The 21,873-nt window shown below is 39.8% G+C and overlaps 1 protein-coding gene across 2 annotated transcripts in view; it reads right to left on the reverse strand.

The window, feature by feature from the left end:
- Positions 1–7,701: 7,701 nt before the first annotated feature.
- The window catches only part of LOC120423243 (E3 ubiquitin-protein ligase RBBP6), a 48,028-nt gene continuing 33,856 nt past the window's right edge, over positions 7,702–21,873 (reverse strand). For both annotated transcript variants that reach the window (XM_039586959.2, XM_039586958.2), the window contains 2 exons: positions 9,597–11,217; positions 7,702–9,034 (listed from right to left, as the gene is read on the reverse strand). In XM_039586959.2, the coding sequence (XP_039442893.1) occupies positions 7,886–9,034; positions 9,597–11,217 (2,770 nt within the window). In that variant the 3' untranslated portion in view covers positions 7,702–7,885. The remainder of the gene's footprint in view (positions 9,035–9,596; positions 11,218–21,873) is intronic.

Raw genomic sequence — 21,873 nt, forward strand, 5'->3', positions numbered from 1 at the left:
GAAAAAATGGGAATGAGGGTTTCAACGTCTGTGGAACGATTTAATTAGCTTTCTTCCGTCTTTTTCAGGTTCCAGCTGGATATGAGCGTTTGGCCAGCATCGAGCAACAGTTGAACTCGATCTGTGAAATACGACAGATTCAAGGAGTTGTTTAGTGAGGAAGGTGGTGTGTTTTTCTTGGTGGTTTGTTGAGGTGCTGGCGTATCGTCACAAGCTCAACCGATATTCGCGCTCCGGCGAAGTACGGACCGCTAGAGGAGCTTCAATTCCACGCTTCCGCTTCCACCCACTGGGTGGGGGAAAAGCGGGGGGAGGTCGGTTGGCTGATTAGTTGCTTATAGTTGCGCCTGCGATCTACGTCACCGGAGCAGTATTTCTTCTGCATTCTTTCGTGCCGGATGTACTTAGTGACGGACAGCAGGCGTTACTAACTTTGCGTATTCCCTCCTTGACAAATCGACAGACCAATCTTCTGCTTACAAGGACATTGTCGGAAAGGGTGCCTCCTTTACGATGATGGCTAGCTGACTGAGGATTGTCATCTTTGACGGCTATGGGCCGGAGAAGCGCCAACGACGGGGAGGTCATTATGAGACGTGGACACATGGCGGGACGGGACTCATACTGGTTAGGCTGACCAATCCGGGTGCACGCACGCTAACAGAATCGCCTGGTCCCGCACTTCCATGTGAAGTCGATTGACTACCTGCACTATAACGTGCGTGAACTGTCCACGCTCGAGGGAGTTGATGTCGAGGTAGGGACAATTGTACGACTCGTCTGCTCATGGTTCTAGGGATCTTGACTAGGGATCAGACATCTTAATTCTAGTCAACCTCTGTCATGCAGAGCGCCAAAGTTGACCGAGGAGCGTGCACGGACGAAAATGTTTCTAAGTTATGTGCACATAAAACTGCCACCTGACTATCAAAATTATTATTATTATTTATCAAAAGGCATCTTGGTGAAAGGCGCGGTCCGAGTTCACGCACGTTATAGTACAGGTAGTCAATCGACTTCACATGGAAGTGCGGGACCAGGCGATTCTGTTAGCGTGCGTGCACCCGGATTGGTCAGCCTAACCAGTATGAGTCCCGTCCCGCCATGTGTCCACGTCTCATAATGACCTCCCCGTCGTTGGCGCTTCTCCGGCCCATAGCCGTCAAAGATGACAATCCTCAGTCAGCTAGCCATCATCGTAAAGGAGACACCCTTTCCGACAATGTCCTTGTAAGCAGAAGATTGGTCTGTCGATTTGTCAAGGAGGGAATACGCAAAGTTAGTAACGCCTGCTGTCCGTCACTAAGTACATCCGGCACGAAAGAATGCAGAAGAAATACTGCTCCGGTGACGTAGATCGCAGGCGCAACTATAAGCAACTAATCAGCCAACCGACCTCCCCCCGCTTTTCCCCCACCCAGTGGGTGGAAGCGGAAGCGTGGAATTGAAGCTCCTCTAGCGGTCCGTACTTCGCCGGAGCGCGAATATCGGTTGAGCTTGTGACGATACGCCAGCACCTCAACAAACCACCAAGAAAAACACACCACCTTCCTCACTAAACAACTCCTTGAATCTGTCGTATTTCACAGATCGAGTTCAACTGTTGCTCGATGCTGGCCAAACGCTCATATCCAGCTGGAACCTGAAAAAGACGGAAGAAAGCTAATTAAATCGTTCCACAGACGTTGAAACCCTCATTCCCATTTTTTCTGACATCAACAACAAACAAGTTGTCAAACGATTTGCCATCGATCAAAGTGAGCCATCAGGTGAAAATTTGGCGAAAGAGGCCCTTTGGAAAATACAACATCGACACTTTCACTTAATCCACTTATAACTAAGTCAGTTCGGCTTAGATCAACTTGGGGTGTTCTAGAAAATTGTTCCCCATATTATAATTGATATATATCTAAGGTTTCAGACATTTTGGTTCAGTAGATGATTTTTGCGGTCAGAAAATGTAAAAAGGTGAAGATTCTCTATGAAAATCGCATACAAACTTAAATGCTAAAGAGCTTCAATGAATCCTGAACCAAATTGGCTGAAAATTTCAGGGGAGCTTCTGTAGACATAGAACAATGATTTTATCAACAATGCAACGGTCTAGCTGACATTTTTGCATTTCCAAGGGGCCATGAACCACACTAGTTACTATATTAGTAAACGTAAAAGTAAACAGACACACATTTACATTCACATTCACTGACACGTGCGTATTCATAGCTATGCTTATATATGAAAACAAAACATGTAATCTTTAGCGGTTAGAATAATCAATTATCTTCGATGCAATCAAACACAAACAGGCAAAAACACACAAAACGAAGAACAATAAAACATTCTTTGAGCTATGCTTTTTTACCAGTACTATATTCTGCAAAACTTTTACTAAAGAAGACGCTATGATTTTAGTTCAGCTGCAAACAACTTAGTCGTAAAAAAACAGAAAAAGAAACATATATTTAAAATAAACCAAATTACAATAGTCTGGTAGAGATATCCAACAACACACAACCAAAATTGGAACTATAATAATGCAAAAATTACCGCAAAGATGAAGCACCTGCCGTAGCAAAGGATTCACAAATGGTCCCGGCCAGTATAAAGCAGCGATTAAAAAAAAAGATAAAGTACAGTGAAATTATATTGTTGATGTTACGAAATATTTACACAAAATTTTATAACCATTCTTACATGTAGAAACTATAACAAAAACAAAACACTGCTACAATTATGAAGAATTAGCTAACACATAAAAAAAGCAAGAACAAATAGTAAAAAGTGAGTAGTGGTGACATAAGTTTAGATTGATTTAAACAAAATGTTAGTAATTAATGTTGTTTTATATACATATTTCCAATTTATTTATTATCTTCGTTTCTCTAGCTTTTGTCAGCTTTTTCCAGGTTAGACGCTCTTTTATTTTTTTAGGTAAACTTTAACTCCTTTTGTTTAAAGAGTCAGACAAAATATGTGTATTCAAAATTTGGAAATATTTTTTCAATAATCACTAACCTTTTTTGGGTTTAAAAAGTTTTTGTGTCATGTCATGAGCAAAGTTGCAGGTTTGACTTAGTTTAAGAAATATTTACATGGAACAAATAATTTGCCATTTCGACTTTTGATCACTAAAAGTTAAGTGTCCGTGACAAGTTTTTTTTATGTTTTGATTGTTTTTAAACACTAATTTTAGAGCAGATTCAGATCCAGGGAATACATAGAAAAACATGAAGTTGCACAATTTTCAAATTTCGATAGGTTGGTCTCATACATTTTCCTTTGAAAATTATACACTTTTAAACGTAGCTCTTCTGTTTTAAGCAAACTTTTCTTGAGATTTTGTCTACGTTTGTAGGCTAAATCTCCCGTTCAAATGCATTCTGGTACATAAAATTTGGCTTGCGCCTTTTCAAGATATTTTAGTTTTAAAATTGCATCCTTTTTACCTAAAAACTGCTGCAACTTAATTTCACTTTTTTTCGAAAACGAAAATGTTTGTCTTTTAGAGCTCTTTGAATGCTTATAACCAAGGGTCCTGATTTTCGGTTCAATGAACAGAAACCACTCACTCATCGCCTATCCATTCGTCGCCTATTCCAACCCGCTAGCATTCATGAGCGAATGAGTCTCGCAAGCAGCCAGCGAGTGGCCCGAACTGTTCACTCAGCGAACAAATACATCGTGAAAATATTTGCCTACTCCGTCGCTCGACGACACTCACACACTACCATGCTCAGCGACACGCAGAAAAAAGTTTTGTAGAATCAGCCTGTACGAGGTTTGAATCAACAAATTTTTTGTTGAATATAATCAACGCCGATTTTGCGTTGAAACAAACCTTGATTTTATCGATTCCACAAAATTCTTTTGTTGTTTTGAAAAAGCTGCTTTGACGTTTAGCGTTGATTCAACAAAAATTTTGATTTTCAAATCAACAAAACGTTTTGTTGATTCAAATATGCCTTATTTTTCAGCGTGGAAGAGCCACTCTCACAAAATGCCAGCGTGGCAGTCTTTTTGTCTTCACGCCATCAGTTTGCCATCAATTTGATTTTTTCTTGGTGGAAGTTTCTTTGAATGGTGTCTATAATGTTATGAAATCAAAATAAATGCACAATTTAATTGATAACATTGATTTTAGGCAACTCAAATCAATTAGTATAACGCAGCGCATCAGAGAAAAAATGTTTTCAGTTCAGAGTGATCGGAGACGATTGGCCTGTCTGAACCGTTCGGAGACTGAGCCGATCGGAGAGAGAGAGATGAGTAGAAAAGAGAGTGTTCGGGAGCGAATGGTGATAGAGTGACAAACGGTAGGAATTCATCAGGGCAGTATCCGGTCGCCTGCTATTTGTGCTCGCGAATGGAGTGGTTGATTTTGAGCAATCAGGACCCTTGCTTATAACATAACTTTTCCCCTAAAACTTAACCTCGAACTAGTATTTAAAAAAACTCGAATTGAATTGAATTGAATTTGGTGTGCTCAGCAAAGTTGTAGGTATTGTTGAGAACTATTTAGAATAAAGGTGCACGGAATATTTTTTTGACGATTTGTAAATAAATGTTTTTTTTTTACAAAAACTCAATTTCCCAAAATCAATATACATTTTAATGTCGAGATTTTTTTATGTTTTAGGGGACAAAAACCCGCAACTTTTAAGCCATAGAAGGATGATCAAAACATTTTGCCGCCAAGTAATGATTTTTGGATAAAAATTTAAGAAAATGTTTGACCGCATTTTTAAATGTAAAATTAAATTTGCAATTGAAAAGTACTTCCAAGATTTTTTGATAAGAGACCCTTTTTTCAAGATATAGTCACCGAAAGATTGATTTTAGCGAAATATTTGCAGTTTTTCGATATAGAGGAGAAAAGCAACTCGCAACAAAATTTTGAGGCTAGGAATTTTGACAGGTATGATTTTCATAAAGTATTCGCCTCCTTTTCTCTCCCATAGAAAACTTGGGAACGAGGTAGCTGTCAAACTAGGCCAAAATGTTAAAGTCACTCACAAAATGAACTTTGAGTGATTTGAGTTCATTTCTGACGTCACGATTTTCTCCTCTATTCAAACATAGTGGCCATAGAGATCTCCAAGGTTTCTCTCACGCACACCATGATTCTGTGTTAGTATTTGTATTTGAAGTATTGTTTTGGTTTTGAACGATTGTGATTGGCTGAATTCCAAGCAGCTGATTTTGTTTACACTTTTTTTACGCAGACATAGGCAAATCGAGTAGATCAATCGTCTGTAAAAACCAGCTGTTTACCACGTGCTCGTGGTATAACAAAGAACACAGCTGGTTCTGACAGACGAATCATTCTACTCGATTTGCCTAAGTATGCGTGTAAATTTTGTTAAAACTAACACATTCTCGCGCGTGGATATCTCTATGAGGCAAATTTGCTATAAAATTGTCTAAGAGACATTGAAGACTGCACCTCTGGTTGCTGGGATACAGCGGCTTAAACAAAAAGAAACAGGGAAATTTAAGTTTTCTAAGTCTAACCCAAACAACACTTAATTTTCCAATGTAGTTATCTGGGCAGCTAGTGATCCGATTTTCGAAGATAAAACTTTTTTTATTTGAAAACAATATTTGAATCAAGAATAACATTTCAAAAGGACATTATATTGAACGCTTGGTTGATTTACGGGAACCTTTATCAAAAAATGTTTTAAGTACTTTTCGATTGAAAATCCAATTTTACATTAGAAAATGAGTTCAAAAAATGTTATATCGATTTTTTCCAAAAATCACTATTATTTCAAAAAATCATAATTCGACATAATTTGACCATACTCTTGACCATAAGGGAACAGCATCTAATTCCAGCATGCCTCTAATGTTGCCATATCAGCACTTTGACATTCAATTACAACTCATTAAAAACGTTTTGAGCTAAAGGGACCATCCATAAACCACGTGGACACTTTAGGGGGGGGGGGGGTGTTATGGCGATTGTCCACGACCCATACAAATAAGATTTTTTTGTATGGACAATTGTCCACGAAGGGGGGGGGGGTAACAGATTCCCAAAAAAGTGTCCACGTGGTTTATGGATGGTCCCAAAGTCGAGTGATAAATAGCTCAATAAAAAGTGAGCAAGCAAGTTCTATAAAAAGTTTTGCAAAATTAGTTGTTTGAAGAGTGAAAATCAGCAAATTGGATGGAGCTAGGAGCGAGTGCTTAACCTGCCAAACATACGAGAATTTCCCCTACTACATATCTAAAATCTCAAAAATAAAAAAATACAAATTTTGAAAAATTGAGTTTGTGTAAAAAAATGAAAATCGGCAATAAAATTTCCGTGTACATTTTTTAATAGTCCTCAACAATACCTAAAACTTTGCCAAGGGCACCACATTGTTAAAAAATCTCCTTCAAAAGTTACAGATTTTCGAATATTTGCGTACATTTTTTGTATGGACAGCTGCCAAATTGTATGGAGACTGAACCCATGACACAAAATGGCTTCTTTGGTCATAGGTAATGCCCCCACAAAGTTTGAGCCAAATTAAAAAAATACAAATTATACATCCATTTCCGGTGTCAGTAGAGAATTGCTCAATAGTCAAAATAATTATTGTCGATCATTCCCAGCGTTATTTTTTCTATTGCCAGGCCTACTGCGTTATGTTTCTCGCAAACATAATTAGTTGAGATGGATTGAATTTAATTTGAGAACGGATCTTCAAACGACAAACAAAATCAAATAAATGTCCAAGAAAGGAAAAAAACATAAAGAGTTTTAATTGTTTCTTTCAACTATGAGAACCTATTTTTTTTTCTTTGTTTATCATTTCACCGCTACTCTCTTCCCAAAATGTAAAATAAAGGCAATTCCTAGCTTAGTCAAACAAACCCCAAACCCCCTAACAAACAAAACACACAGCCCCTCTGACCCCTTCTTGTGTTGACCCTTTAAACAGCCTCAGCAGAAACACTTATAAAGAGAAGAGACAGAGGGAAGGGGTCAAAACCACAGAGTCAAGCAATGCTGACAAAATAAAGGAGAAAAACTTAAAACTTATGATGAAAGAAAACTAGCAAAACAATGCCAAAGGGCCGTTGTGGGTTTGTAAACAAAGAGTGTATCCCTTTCATGCCAGATGTAAACATCCTCTAGCGTGAGCAGGACACACTCTTTGTTTACAAACCCACAACGGCCCTTTGGCATTGTTTTGCTTGAAAAGATGCTGACGATCACTTTTAGGGCAGAGCTAGCAAAACCGATTAATGGAATGGATTTTAAGCAAAGAGGTATTACAAAACGAAACGTGATTATAAAAGTGTATTGTGTATTATGATGGCTTTTAGCTGGAAGGAAGGGCATTCGTCGATTGTGCGATCATGATCGGTGGATGTGCCCTTTTGGGAACGGATGTGAATATATAAATAGGGAAAAAAATATGCAAATATTGTCGTGATAAGCAAATAAAAAACAAAACTATATTGTACTTGTAAAAAGAGATACCGCTTCAAATAAAAGTCTACCAGACACATAAGACTACAACAATGGTGGAATTTTCTTTTTTTTATGTGAAAAAAAACAAAATTTTCTTCAGTTCTATAGCTTTATTAGAGTTCTTTAGCGTAACTGTTAGTTTACAGAAGGCGCAGAGGACCATTCGCAGGTGAGTCGATTTCATTGGTTTCACCGGTCAGAATTCAGGGTCGGTCTTGCAAAAGAGCTTGACTTAACTTAAGTGTGGTATTGAAGGCTTACTACAAACTTATAGCGTTGTTTGGAGTTGAATCAAGTTTAAATAAAAAAAAAGAACGTACGAGAATTCAAACCGAGTGCGTGTTCTGCTGTACAATAATCCCCTCAAATCGACGATATTCCCGCTCGAATACTGTACTTTCACGTATGCTCACCTCACTCACCCTTCCGGTGCTTCTTCTCCTTCTTCTTCTTCTTGCCCGATTTGGACTTTTTGCTCTTCTTTTTCTTCTTACCGCCCGAGTCGTCCGAATCCGTCGAGGCGGACCGTTTGGCACGCTTCCGCTCCTTCTTGTGTTTGCGCTTTTTGCGCTTGCGGGCCGCAGCTTCATCGTCCGAATCCGAACTGGAATCCGACGACGAAGACTCCGAGTCCGAGCTACTCGAGTCGCTCGAACTGGCCGGTTTTGCCGGCTTGCTGGTCAGCGATTTGTCCGATTTGCTCTTCTTCGCCGGGACCACTTCCTCCTGGACGACCCGGCCAAGGGCTTCCACGAAGCGTTTGCCCGGATCTTCGTCCTTGATGCGACGGCTTGGAGAAGCGGAACGCTCCCGACGACGTCGTTCAGAGTCGCCTTCAGCCCGTCTCCGCTCAGGCGCCACCTTCTTGTCTTCTCCCCTCTTTTCCGGCGACTTCCTCCGCGAGGAGTCCTTCTCCCCGCCACGCTTCCTCTCCTTCTCCCTTTCCCGCTCCCTCTCCATCCTCTTCTCGCGACTCCGTTCCCTGCTACGCCTAACCACACGATCGCGACTCCGATCCCCACCCGACGGCAAAGGTTCCTTCGCGACGCGTTCCCTACTGCGACGATCCTTCGAACGTCCCCCACCATCTGCCCGCTTCTCCGGCGTAACTTCCCGCACCGATACGATCAGCCTCCTGGCAATGTCCACCCTCCGCGAGCCTCCACTGCTGCTGCTACTGATCTTAATCTCCTCGCCGCGGCGCCCGCCACGATCGTCACGCCGACTCCGGTCCCGATCCGCGGACTTGCTGCGCGTTCGCTTCCGTGATGACGACGCTGCGGCCGCAGCCGACGAAGAGGTCGAGTCAACCACCAGTTTAGACGATGATCCCACCGTGGAAGACTTGACCTTGCGCAGGCCGGACGACGTCGACGACTGGGGCGGGGTGCGCGAACGCGAGAACGTGTTCGAGCTGCTGCCCCGGATGACGTCGGTGATTTTGCTGCCGAGGCGCTCCTTGATGGAGGCGCGAACCGGCGAACCGCGACCGTCGGGTTTGCCGTCCATGCCCTTGATTTCGACCGAGCGCTCCGCGTGGTCGTCGTTGGTGGGGACGGTGACCTTAGGGAGAGAGAGAATAGACCATAATTTGAACAAACAAATAAAACTTGTTATAATTGATCAAGTAACCATTGAACAAATATTAAGTAACGTCAAAACAAGTAAATATTTATTTTCAGCTTGATTTTCAGTGTATATTTTTTACCTAATCACAATGAATCGAATGTTCGCCCTAAACTGCATTTTGTTATTGGTAAATGCGGCAATTTTACTGTTCTACAACGAAGACAGTGCCAAATTCTCGCTGAAACTTTTTTTCGCAACTATTTCGTGTTTGCTAAGCTACGCAGTTGTCATGATGATTCAGTCCAGAAATCAAGAAAGACAAGCGTAAGTTGTGACTTTTTTTCCTCCTATTCTTATTCCAAAACTCATCTTTACATGCCTAGATCGACGGTAACCATCAACCTAAAACTGGATTTGAGCGAAGAAATCATCCGCCAGATCGAGTCTTCTCGCATGGAACAGTACGAGTACGAAGCGGAAGAGTAACCCCCCAACACGTGATCGCGATCTATTTTTGAAACCCCCTTTTAAAGTAAACCCAATAAAAAACACTCACCTGGAACCGCTTCAGTTCGTCCTGCTGCTTATCGTTCTTGATCTCCACCACGTCGTGCTCGTGCTCGTGGCCACCCTCGTTGGCGTACAGCTTCTGTCGATCGACGCTGATCTTCTTGATCTCGATGGGCCGTATGGCGTTGATGGCGCGCGTAAAGATTGCATTCTCGGCCCGCTTCAACACCTCGTTGGTGACCTTGGTGGACGAGTCGTCGTGCTTGGCGACGTTCACGCCTCCCTCGTCCAGCATGACCTTGCGTTCCGTGCTGGAGATGAGCGGGGTGTCCTCGTCCAGTTCCCACTTGGAGAGCTCGGGGATGCCGATGAACTTGGGGGGCGACTGGTGCTCGCCCTCCTCCAGTTCTCCCTCAAAGTCGAGGTTGGCGTGCAGGTCTAGGATCGAGTCGGAGCGCTTGATGTCGTCCTGATCTTCGGCGGCGACACCGCTGCTGTTGACCAGGTCGGCGTCCTCCTCGTCACCGAGGTGACCCTCGAGTACGGATTTCTCCAGCTGATCGCCCTCGTACTTGTCCGGGATGTCCGAGTACAGATCGCTGTGGTCGACCTGCTCCTCAAGATGCTGGTGCTGTTCTTCCTGTTGATCGTGACTGCTGGAAGGTTCCTCACGGTACGAATTGTCCTCACCCTCGGAGGCAGTTTTGCTGAGATCGTGACAACGTTCCGGAATGACCAGCGTGTCGTCCAGCTCGTGCGCCATGTACTCTTGAGTGGTGTCAACCTGCGGTTGCTCCTTCTCCCCTTCCTCCCTTCTCGGAGCATGCTTCGGAGTGGCCGGCTGCAGCGAACTGTCCGCCTCTTCCTTCTCCACCGTCTTGCGCTCCTTCTTTCCCTCCTTCGAGCGCTTGTCCTTGTCCTTTTCCTTCCGCTCCTTCTTGTGCTTCTTCTTCTCCGCTTCCTTCTCCTTCTTTCGCTTCTTCTTCTCCTTGTCCTTCTTCTTGTCCCGTTTTTCCTCCTCGCTAGAATCTCTCTGCTTACGTTTCGTCTCCCGCTCGCGACTCTTCTCCGCCTCTCGGTGGCGCTCCTTCTCCGCTCCCCGCTTATCCTTGCTCACATCCCGAGGTCGCTTCTTGTCCTTGTCACCGCCACGATCCTCCCTATCTCCCCGCTTCGACTTGTCCTTGTCGTGCCGATCCGGTGTCTTGGACCGCACCCGACGCTCCTCCCGGCTACGATCGCCGCCGTCATCGCGACTCTTCTTCTTGCTGCTGCTGCTTCCACCCTCCTTGTCCTGATCGTGGTGGTGACGATCGCCGTCCCGCATGACCGGTGTGTGGCCCCGCTGCTCGTCCCGGTCACGGCTCTTTGGCGTATTGTGGTAATCGCCGTACGCCGCCTCTTCCGCGCTTACGGTCTTAATGGCGGTCACGTTGGCCGGTGCGCGGTAGTCCGATTCCTGCTTGCCGGACCAGGTGTCCTGTTCTTCGAAGCCCGGCGGTGGAGGCTCCACGCTCGGAGTCGGCGCTTGCTGCTGGGGCTGCTGCTGCTGCGGGATGGGGACTTGCCGCGCCGCAGGATCATCGTAGTAGCCTCCCATCGAGTCGGACTTTACGGCCGGGTGGCCACCCATGTACGGATCGCGACCAACGTCACGTGGGGGGAATCTGCGAAAGATGTGAGGAAGAGAAAAAGAAAAGAAAAAATATGCTCATGTTAAACCAGATTTTCCGAAACATTTCAAAGGGAAAAAAACAGTGAAACATAAAACCGGGAAGTGAACCGAAAACAAATATCGTATGAGTTTTGTGCAGGACTCTCCACAACCTGAAAAGTTGAGACGCATTCGCAGCTAGTATAGATCGTTATTACCTGACAAAATAAGTAACCATGTCTCCACTGTACAAGACCCTGGGGCTGGTAACGATGTTTGAAGCAAGTGAAGAGGATCTAGACTGGTTGTTGTAGACCTAACAATCCATTTGCAATGTTGTAAGGCGCGAATAAAAGTAGGGACTCAATTCGTTAGGTAATTTTCGGATTTTTGCTTCAGGGGAAATTAGAGTTATTATACAGAAATGGATCATTTGGTTTAGTTTACCGTGTTGATAAACATTCATTGGCGTTTTCTTTCTGAGCAGACAATAATAAAGGATTTTCATCAATGGCGCTTTTATAAATGTGAGCGTTTTCGATCATGTTTAATTGAGATTCAACGCATCTGTCCTTAAGTTTACGTAGAATTAAAAAAAAAAACAAATTGTTCGCTCTACATACAACGTTATTGTTGCCGCGGCACTAAACCGAATTGAGCAAGTTTAACTCTCGCGACGATTTTCTGTCGCGAAATATCTGTCAAGCTGGGTGATTTTGAATCAGTGTGTTTGCTTTTTTGTTTTGACGGCTTTGGATGTTGAGAAAAACGTGGCTGATTTTTTGTGATTTGCCAAGGAAATTGAACGTTTTAGATGGAATTATTGTTTAAAATCTTGGTTTCAGTTCTGCTACCACTTAGAACTGTTTCAATTGGGGTAATTTATGAAGTTCAGTCGGTTTTCAGCTTCAGAAAAAGACGCAGAATGGAAAAAGTCTTGGTTAAGTTTCTGATTACGGATGGATTTCCGTCTAAATAAAACAAAAACAAGTGGCCATCATTGTCGAGGGACCTCAATCCGGTCCGTTGTGTCCTACCACCAGGAGAGTTTTGCTGATGCGGGTTGTTGCGGGTAAGCTCTAGAGTCAAAATGGGAAGATTAGCCATCAATTTGAAAATCAAAAGCGCTGTAATTGTCCTCTCCAAGCTAGACATCATGAAATGGTCCATCTGGTTGATCGGATCCACGCTCACAGAACGATTTCCGGTAGATTTTCGTGATCGATTCCGTGCTCCGTGTAAGTTGCGGCGCGAGTCTTTTCGCAACACAACTGGCGACATTTCAATTTGGTGCCGCGGCGAAATTTTGTTTTGGTTTCGCGTGTGACATTTGGGATACACTCAGAAAAGAAACAACAGAAAATTGCTTCGCAAGATGAAAAACACTTGCGCTGTTATTTCGATTTATTTCAAAAACCACAATACCTTGACGTTCTCTATTGCGAGATTCCTACTCGAAACTAGGTGTCCAAAGGCTTGAAACGGTGAGGCAATCCTATTTCTACACCTAAGCTCCGTCCACCCCGGGATTCGAACTAACGACTTTTGGTTTGTGAGTGCAACTGCCGACCAGAGACTCCACCGAGACAGGTTTTTTTTTACCCAGGGAGACACCTGGACTGAGCTAACGACCAAACCTCTAGGACCAACATTTATTTCCTCATCAGACGAAAGGCGTGATTAGACAAATCTCGTCTCCGGGGCTGACTCGGAACGATCCAAGGCCAAATGAGAGGAAACCACGCATAACCACTACAACACCGACCCCAAAATACCTAACGACCTCGGAATTGGACCGCAAATAGCTCTGTAATTTAGAAATTGTTCGTTGAAAGCACACAGCAAAAAATCCGATGGTAAAATCGCATGCAAAAGCATGCACATCACCTTTGTGAGCAAAAGCATGTAATATATACCGTAAACTGGGATGACTTTGATAGCCCGGGGTGACTTTGATAGGTTTTTCAAATGCCCTTGATGTGAATATCTAAATATTTGTGAGAATTTTGAGTACCGTCATCTGGGGCGAATCGGGACTACAGTCTGAATAGGGACAGCAGTGTTTAGAGCACTTTAAGGTTTTATATTTGGAAATGGATGTACACATTTTGTTGGTCTGAGCCTGTTCTATCTGAAACCTACCAGAAAAATCAACATATTGTGCTCTAACATGGTTAAAACTGCTGTCCCAATTCGCCCCATGTGTATACGACGTAAGAAAAACCTACTGTTATATGGGCATTGATACAACTATTTACACAGCGGCGAGATAGCCGAGCGGGTTTGGGGGCGGACGTGGTAATCTGAATATGACTCTCGCCGGATTGATATTATTTTTGGGGTGAGCGGACCCGATTTTTTTTTCTGCGGCACATACTTTTTGTGTACACGTTTTGTCATACAATATTACATGTTTTTGCTCACAAAGGTTATGTGCATGCTTTTGCATGCGGTTTTACACAGATTTTTTTTACTGTGCAGCGCGAGGGTTATCACCGTGCGGCGAGGATGGAGCAAAATATTATAAACCGAGATACACCATCGGAGATTTATACGTATAAAGTGTGTGTTATATCGGCCTGAATTAGAATCTGTAAAAATCAAAATATTGTATAGGTAAAAATTACATTTTTCAAAAAAAATTAAGGATTTTTTTTTATTTTTAGTAAGGAGATTTAACTGACCTGACGTTATTGGTGGATCGATCATTAAAAAATATTTGGTTTAACAGATTTGTAGAAAAATCTCTTACCTTTGAAACCCTTTTGAACTCTGTAAATCCGTTTTGATTTGGAACCATCCATAAACCACGTGGTCACTTTTTTGAGAATCCGTAGGTTCAAGATCAAGGTAAAACAAAGTCCGCATATAAAATTAATATCTTTTGACAATCAAAACGGATTTACAAAGTTCAAAAAGGGTTTTAAAGGTAAGAGATTTCTCTACAAATCTGTTAAACAAATATGTTTTACAGATCCATCCAATCAGTATAAAAATCAGGTCAGATACAAACAATACTTTCCCAAAATGTTGCAGCCAGCCAGCAGGTATTGGATTGGAAAATACACACACGCATATCTCAGGATTTAAATGGAGTTTTAAGGATTCTTTTAAGGCACAACGAACTGTTAAGTTGAATATGCCCTTGACAGCCTCTTTATGCACCTACCATTAAAAAACTAAGTCTGGTTTAAGGTGAAACGGGACGTCAGTTCTTGAGCAACTTTTGTCCAACTGAACTCAATTTCTGAACTCGACAGATTGTTTGATATCTTTATCATTATTTTTATGAACTTGATAAGTTCTATTCTGTTGATTGGAGCGTGTTCAGTGAGCCCAAATCTATCATAACCGTAAAAAATCGCATTGTTCCAAAGTTATCTACACTGCAATGGTTCAGATCGCATTTTGGCTTGCTTGAAAATTAGGGTGGTTCACGTTAAGGTTTTTTGAGAAAATCGGACTTTCCTGAAATTAGCGCATTACTCGGTAATCTTTTTACCGAAATTGCACTGTAAAAGTAAGATTTTACTGAGCTGTCGGTTATTTTTACTAAACTTACTGAGCCATCGGTATTTTTTCTTTAAAATACCGTACTTCAGTAAAAAAAAGTACTGATCTACTCAGTAAACCAGTTTTGACGGGAAACTTCTGATTCTCAATCATTTTTATACCGGTAGCTCAGTAAATATTAATGTGTTTTACTGTGCTGCACAGTAGATACTAATGTCATTTTCTTGCTGTCATTTTTAACTTTGAAGTCAGTCATTGACCGTGCATTTTTTTTTTTTCAAATAAGTGTTGAAAACGATAGTTTTAAACGAGAATAATTATTTTGGGTAAGTGATATCAACTTTGTAAATGTAGCATGTTTTTAATTAAACATCTTTTCAGTTCGCGTTGAAGTCTCTTACCTTGGTTTAGAACTTCGGAACAATAAATTTACTTTCACACTGTCATGCTCTAGTTCTGAGTCTGCAGCGGAATAATCGAGATCGCAAAAAATGTGCATTTATTGAAAAATTGTTTTGAAATAAATGTATTTTCAATTTTAAAAGTCATTTTTTTTATAAAACAAGAAAAATGAGGAAAATAAAGCTTTACTGTAGGCACGGTCAATTCTCGGTAATTTTTACCGGGTTGTTCGGTGAAATTTTAAGCAAGCTGTCAAATTAACGTTTACCGAGCTTGCGGTAGTTGTAATTTTTACCGAGCTGACTATCGAGCGCTCGGCTGTTGAGATTTCGGTAAAAAATTTACCGAGTACATTAAAAAAATGTAAGTGTGAATTTGTTTTGTGTTCTAAAAAATTTATGGGCTTACCAATCCAAGCAACGCTATCATCCGAGCGTTCTGTAATCACGTAACGCAGTAAGTGGTGGAAAGGCGCGAAGGCTGTGTTACGCTTCAAATGTTTTCTTAAAATTTGTATGGAAGTTGTTGACCAAATTTTTGCGTTGCGTAATTGAATAACGCTTTCTTTCTATTTGCAGCAATTCTTCCGTAGACACGAAAGCTTCAAAACTACACATTTTTTCAAAAAAAAATCCATTCCACCAGTGTAGGTAAAATATTGATTTGGTTAGTTGTGGTAAGATGAGGGGAAAAAACAGGCATTGGAACCTGTGAACGGTTGAAATCGGTAGATTTCTACTGATTGAAAAATAAGACCAACCAATGAAGAAGATGAAGACCAGCGAACTTGAAAGGGGACAAATACAACATTGCAAAGGGATTGTTTTCGGATCTAATCGATGAATGATGATTGCGATTTGTTGGCTCCCGTTGAAACACTCAACGACTCCGCTGTTTTCATTTATGGGTTAATTGATTTACGCCAAATAATTAGAATAAATTTTGATGCAAACAACGAAGTTTTTGAGTGTTTTTGCTGCTCGTTGTCCGCCACTCGTCCTTTCTCGTTGCTGCTCTGCTTGTCTTTCGCGCTTTTCCAGCTGCCAATCGTTAGTATAAACGTGGAAATTAGTTTCAGTTCATACACATCTCTTGTTGGTTGCTCGAACGATTGCATTTATTGCTGTTCAATAGTTTGGATACAAAGTGCTTGATTGAATGACAAATTGAGATTTTCTTATAGAAAGAAGCTAATTTTCCACTTAATTGGCACTTTCAGCACGTGGCGGATTTAATTTTCTTTTCTCTCTGCAGCTCAACTGGATTCTTTTCTTCATTGAATAGTATTGTCCAATCATTGTGTGTTCAAGACGAGAGGAGCGCTGCTTTCGTTCGATTTATCTTCGTTTGTGACACATTCAGCCTGCAGCAACCGTTGTTAGTTTATATTATTCTTTCGATTCACTTTAACTTATCAGGTACATTTTTTGATATTAGATATTTTTGGAATACCATATATTGACAAATTCTTCAAATCTTATCACAGACCTTTTGTTACATTTTTTCTAATCAATTAAACAATACTGAAACGATTTCAACAATTTTCAAGCAAATAATTTACTAAAGGTTTGTACAAGCAAAGCTTAGCTGACAAATTTCAAGTTTTTTTTATGGCGTAGCTTTGGATTGTAAATAAACAGTTATTCCCGCTCACTCTAGATTTAGTTTACAATGAGAGTTTTGTTGATTTGTTTGGATTCAATGCAGATTAACGAATGTTTGCCTGTGTTTATCATAATTTTTTTAATCTGAGTCGATAGGTGTACGTGAAGGTCTGTCTACGAGGTCGAATAAAGAAGTTAATTTTTCGACTGATTTTATAGCCTTTCCTCATTGAGGTGAGGAAGGCAAAACCCTTAACCGATTTGGCTTAAAAATGGCACGGGTATTTATTTTTACCTAAATAATCGAACCAGAATCTCTTACGATTTTACAATATTTTTTTCTTGTCACCCTACTGACCATGCAAATTTCAGATTGAAAACATTTTTGAAAAAAAAATATGATAGAGCTGAATATTTTAGCTTCAAACATTTTGGAAAACTGTTGTTTATAATTATTTGTATTATAAACAAAAGTTTCACAAAATTTTCATGTTTTAAATCTCAATTTTCGATCATTATCATTTCAAACTGATTCAAACCTTAAACTTCCAAGGTTGTATGATGTTTGAAAAGTGGAAACTATTTTGGAAAAAAAAACTTTTTGAAAGACATATCGCAACGCTGAGTGTAAGTTTTCTTTTTTTTTATCTTTAATTGGCCCAAATCGAGGAATTCATCGGCACATTATTACAAAATGAAGTTCTTAGCGCATTACAAATGTTATGACGGTCTGCTATATTACCTTTAGAAAAGATCAAAATTTATTATTTAACCTTTAAATTATTTTATTCCACCTTTATTTTTTCTTGTTTGTTTAAGCTGCGGAAAACATTGATGCCAAATACAGTTTACGTGATGTATCATTCCACTATTACAAATGTTCCCTTATAATGAATAATAAAGTGTATTTTGACAAGTTTGCAATCAAAGTTTTTAACGGTACAGTGAAACCTCTTTTTACGCGGTGCGTTACGTTTTGATAATTTGTCGATTTCTCTGGAATGACGCAACATTTTTGCAATGTTTTAAAAGCAATTTGTAGGTTTTGTTCAGATCTACAAAACGCTTTTTGAAGTTTGCAAAAATATTGTATGGTTTAAAAGAAATCTTCGAAACAAAAAGCGTAACGCCACCGCGTAAAAAGAGGTTTCTCTGTATTCCAAAGTGAAACCTTTATAATTATGTTTAAAAAATATTTAGTTTTTTAAGACATTGAGTCTAAACAACGCATCGACTTTTTTTGTTAAATTTCTCACTACATTGAAGTTGAATTTACCTCAACTGAGATATGATAGCTTACAGGGAAAGTCTTCTTAGTGTGGTTTTAGTTTATTCGCTGTTATGTAATATGGTTTACAAAAAAGTAGTATTATATTCTAACAAATACATCAGTCTTCTTGATCATAGTAAGGCCTATGAACGTCCAGAATCGTGCAATAAAATCGTTTAGTGTTATGTTAATATTTTTGCTGACCTGCCAATATAATTTGCATAATGATTGAAAGAATATCATATTTAAAAACTAAAACAAAAGGTAAAATTACTACAGTGATGACTAAAAGCGCTTTATAAAAAAAGTTAGAGTCCCAAAACTCTTAAGGGGTTACATACATGTATATTGGCAAAAAAGTCAGAGGTTAGTATGAGCACACACTTCAACTTTTTTTAAATTCTTTTTTCATGACATTAAAATATACATTTTCACCTACTTCCAAAACAAATTTGAAGATATTTGGTTGCATCGTTGCCAAGATATAGCAATTTTAAGTTAGCAGTTTCAAAAAACGGGTGCCACGATATCTCAACACAGTCTTGACCAAATCGGCTCAAAATTTTGGTGAATACTCGTTAAACTGATTCCGTGTGCATGACGAAGTCCGATTTTCAAAAAGTTTATTATAAAAAAAGATAAAAATATTTTTGTGTTTTTCATACTAAAAAACCGTTTGATTTGGATTTTTGTATTTTTTTAAAAAGCTAATTTTAAAAATTGGGCTTCGTCATGCACACGGGATACATCTTGAGAGTCTTCACCTAAAATTTCAGCCAATTTGGTCCATCCCATCTCGAGATATCGTGGCACCCGTAAATCAACTCGGGGTTTAGAGAAAAACGCCAACAAAGTTTGACAGCCCGCTTTGCGCATGGCAAAATTTTGAACTTAAATCGTCTCTTACTCAGTTTAATCATTAAATATCTTCATGAAACTTTCAAGAGTGATTAAAAATCATGTTTTGAGTGGATTTATGAAATAATCTGTAATATAAAATTTTGTGGTTTTCTACAGGTATGTAACCCCTTAAAAAAATACTTTTATCATAAAACACTCGACTCTCTAGTTGTCGATGTCAAAGGTAACATCGAGAAAGAGAATCATCGCTTTGCAGAACAATGCGAAATGTAGACTTGACTGATTTTTTTTTCCTTGTTAGGGGCAGGGGGGGCAGAATGGCCCATGGGGGCAGAATGGGCCACCCTTGGTTTTGGGCTTCAGAATGGATTTAAACCAACTGTAAGGCAAGAGTCTTATAAAGGACGTCAAATAACATCACCATACCGAAAACCACGTTTGAATGCATTGTATTTTTCGAATTATGAGCAAAAATGTAAATTTATTGACAAAACCACGCAAATGTTGTTTATTTCGAGGTTCTTAAATAAGCTTTCTCGAAAGTTAGATTGTTTGAAAAAGTTTGTTCAATGTTTATAATGTTACCAGGAGCTATTACGAAGGTAATCAATCAACAACGGAACCTCAAATCAATTTAGAGGCTTGGTGGTGGAAGTGATAAATTAAAATCCACTTGGGGGCAGAATGGACCACCCTTTCCCTACCTTATAAAAACAATCAAAAGTTATGAAATTTTGGTTAAATGGATTATGTCGCTACGGGTAGGTTCACAAATCACGTTTAATGCAACATTAGTTGATTTTTTAGTTGTTTTGATGCTTATTTGTAAAAATAGTGTCTTATTTCAACATATTAAAACTATTTTCAAAAATCTTTGATTTGGTAAGTGACTATTTTTATAAAAGTGGTCTAACTTCATGGAAACTAAATTAGAAAGGTCCCTTTAATCATTTATTATCTCCCTTCAACGTTTTATTAGACAAAATGGCTTGTTTTCTAAGGTGACCCATTCTGCCCCGCACCCAGGAAAAGTAGCCGAAAAAAACTTATTTTAAGTGGCTCAAAAATAGTTTTAAGCTGAAAATTTTCATCAACCAAGTATTACTGCCGTTCTACGCATAATTGTCCCATGTCAGTTTTTGACGATTTTGACTTTATGCCATTTTTAAGTTAAGTCTGATGTGTACTTTAAGAAAAACACATAAAATCTGGTACTTTGTTCGGAAACTCATCAAAAACAACACCAAGTCTGTTTGTCCCATCGTTGAACTTCTACGCATAATTGTCCCACCAAGTATTTTCTTACACGGAATCATTAGTTTTACTAAGCATGATGCCTTGTTTACCTATTGTATAGCAAGAGGATCACAAATAAGGGTGATAAACTGCTAACTGGGGCGATTAGGGACACATAGGGCGAATAGGAACCCACGGGACAATTATGCGTAGAAACACAGAAATCGGTCGAAAAATTTTAATCGCATTTTTCTCAGTTGCACTTTTTTGAACATGGGACAATTATGCGTAGAACGGCAGTATACAACTTTTAAGGGAACATCCCAAAGCATAAGCCTAATACACTGAATTGATAAATTTGTATGTTTTTCTATGGTTTTTGGCGAATTTTACTTAGGCGGGCCATTCTGCCCCCCTGCCCCTACCAGCTATGAGAGAGAATCAACTTCCTTCAAAACTCTGCTTCACAAAGAGGTCTCGCAAGCTATGACAAACATACAATATTGATAAAGGGAATTTGGAAATGGAAATGGAAATGAATGATATCCAAGAGACCATGGAGGAAGAAAACGTTGAGTTAGAGAGAATATCGAAGGAGGGAGGGCATCAAAGTATGCAATTTATAGGAACCGAAGCAATCGTCTACAGAGGGAGGAATAATGAGAAAGAGAAGTTCGACAGCCACAGAGTCGACTGTTATGAGTCATTTATCACAGTAGGTATTCCAGTGAATTGTATTCAACTAAAAAGTAGAGAAAAGTGCAAATAAAAACTCAAAAAAGTGTAAGGAAAAATACAAACAAGAGATATTTTTTCCATAGTTTCTTAAATTACCTGAAAAGGAAAAACTGCGAAAAAATTGGGTTCAGGAAAACACGTTTGACTAAACAAATCAATGAAGAATACATATGTTTCCCAATTGACCATATCAAGCCAAACATTTCATTAGGGCACAAAACCAAAAACCGCAATTCGAGAAAATCGCTTGCAAAAAGTGGACAACTTGTTTCAATTCCTTTTTTAAAAAAAGAAGCTTGACTGTTTTTACTGATAATACGATAAAACACATCATTATCCTCAACTCTGCTTAAATGCTTCTTAATTTTTGTTGATTTTCGCAATAAAACTCATAATTTAAGAAAATCTCATTATTAGGCCCTTTTAACTTTCCAACTGTTGTTCATAATGGGCCCTTTCTTAATGCAATTTCGAAAAGAACTGAAAGGGCACTAAAGCGCTGTCACCTGGTTGTTGTTTTTAATGATGTTTATGGGCCTTTTGTTTAGTTAAAAATAATAAGGAATTCAGCGGAAATTTTGATAATTGGTGAAGTTTTGTGATCGAATGGTGTAGATAAGGTATGTGAAACATAAAAAATCGTCAAAAGTGTACTGAACAGCAGCCGCAGGCCGTATTAAATGTTGAACATATTTCGACGAAGTTTTTTTTCTGCAGAAATCCTTGGTGAAACGTAAACCAAACTTTGTTTTGAAGTGAATTGGTGTTAAGAATGCATGAAAAGTTCACTTTATAACACAAAAAGTTCCTCAAGTACGAGAAACTAACGAAAAATGAAAGGGCACCAGGGTTGTTAAAATATCAAAATATCAGCTCTCAGCAACTACAATTATCCCGCCTGAATATTCATGCCTCAAATACAAATGCTCTTCTCTCCTTAATGAAACTCTCAGCGCCGAAAATAGCCGAACACGTTTTCGTGTTTACACACTCGCGATTGACATTTTCCTTTTCTCTCTCATTCCCGCTTCCACGATCATCTTAC

The sequence above is a fragment of the Culex pipiens genome, chromosome 2 (assembly GCF_016801865.2).
Source record: "Culex pipiens pallens isolate TS chromosome 2, TS_CPP_V2, whole genome shotgun sequence".
In the NCBI taxonomy this organism is placed as follows: Eukaryota; Metazoa; Arthropoda; class Insecta; order Diptera; family Culicidae; genus Culex; species Culex pipiens.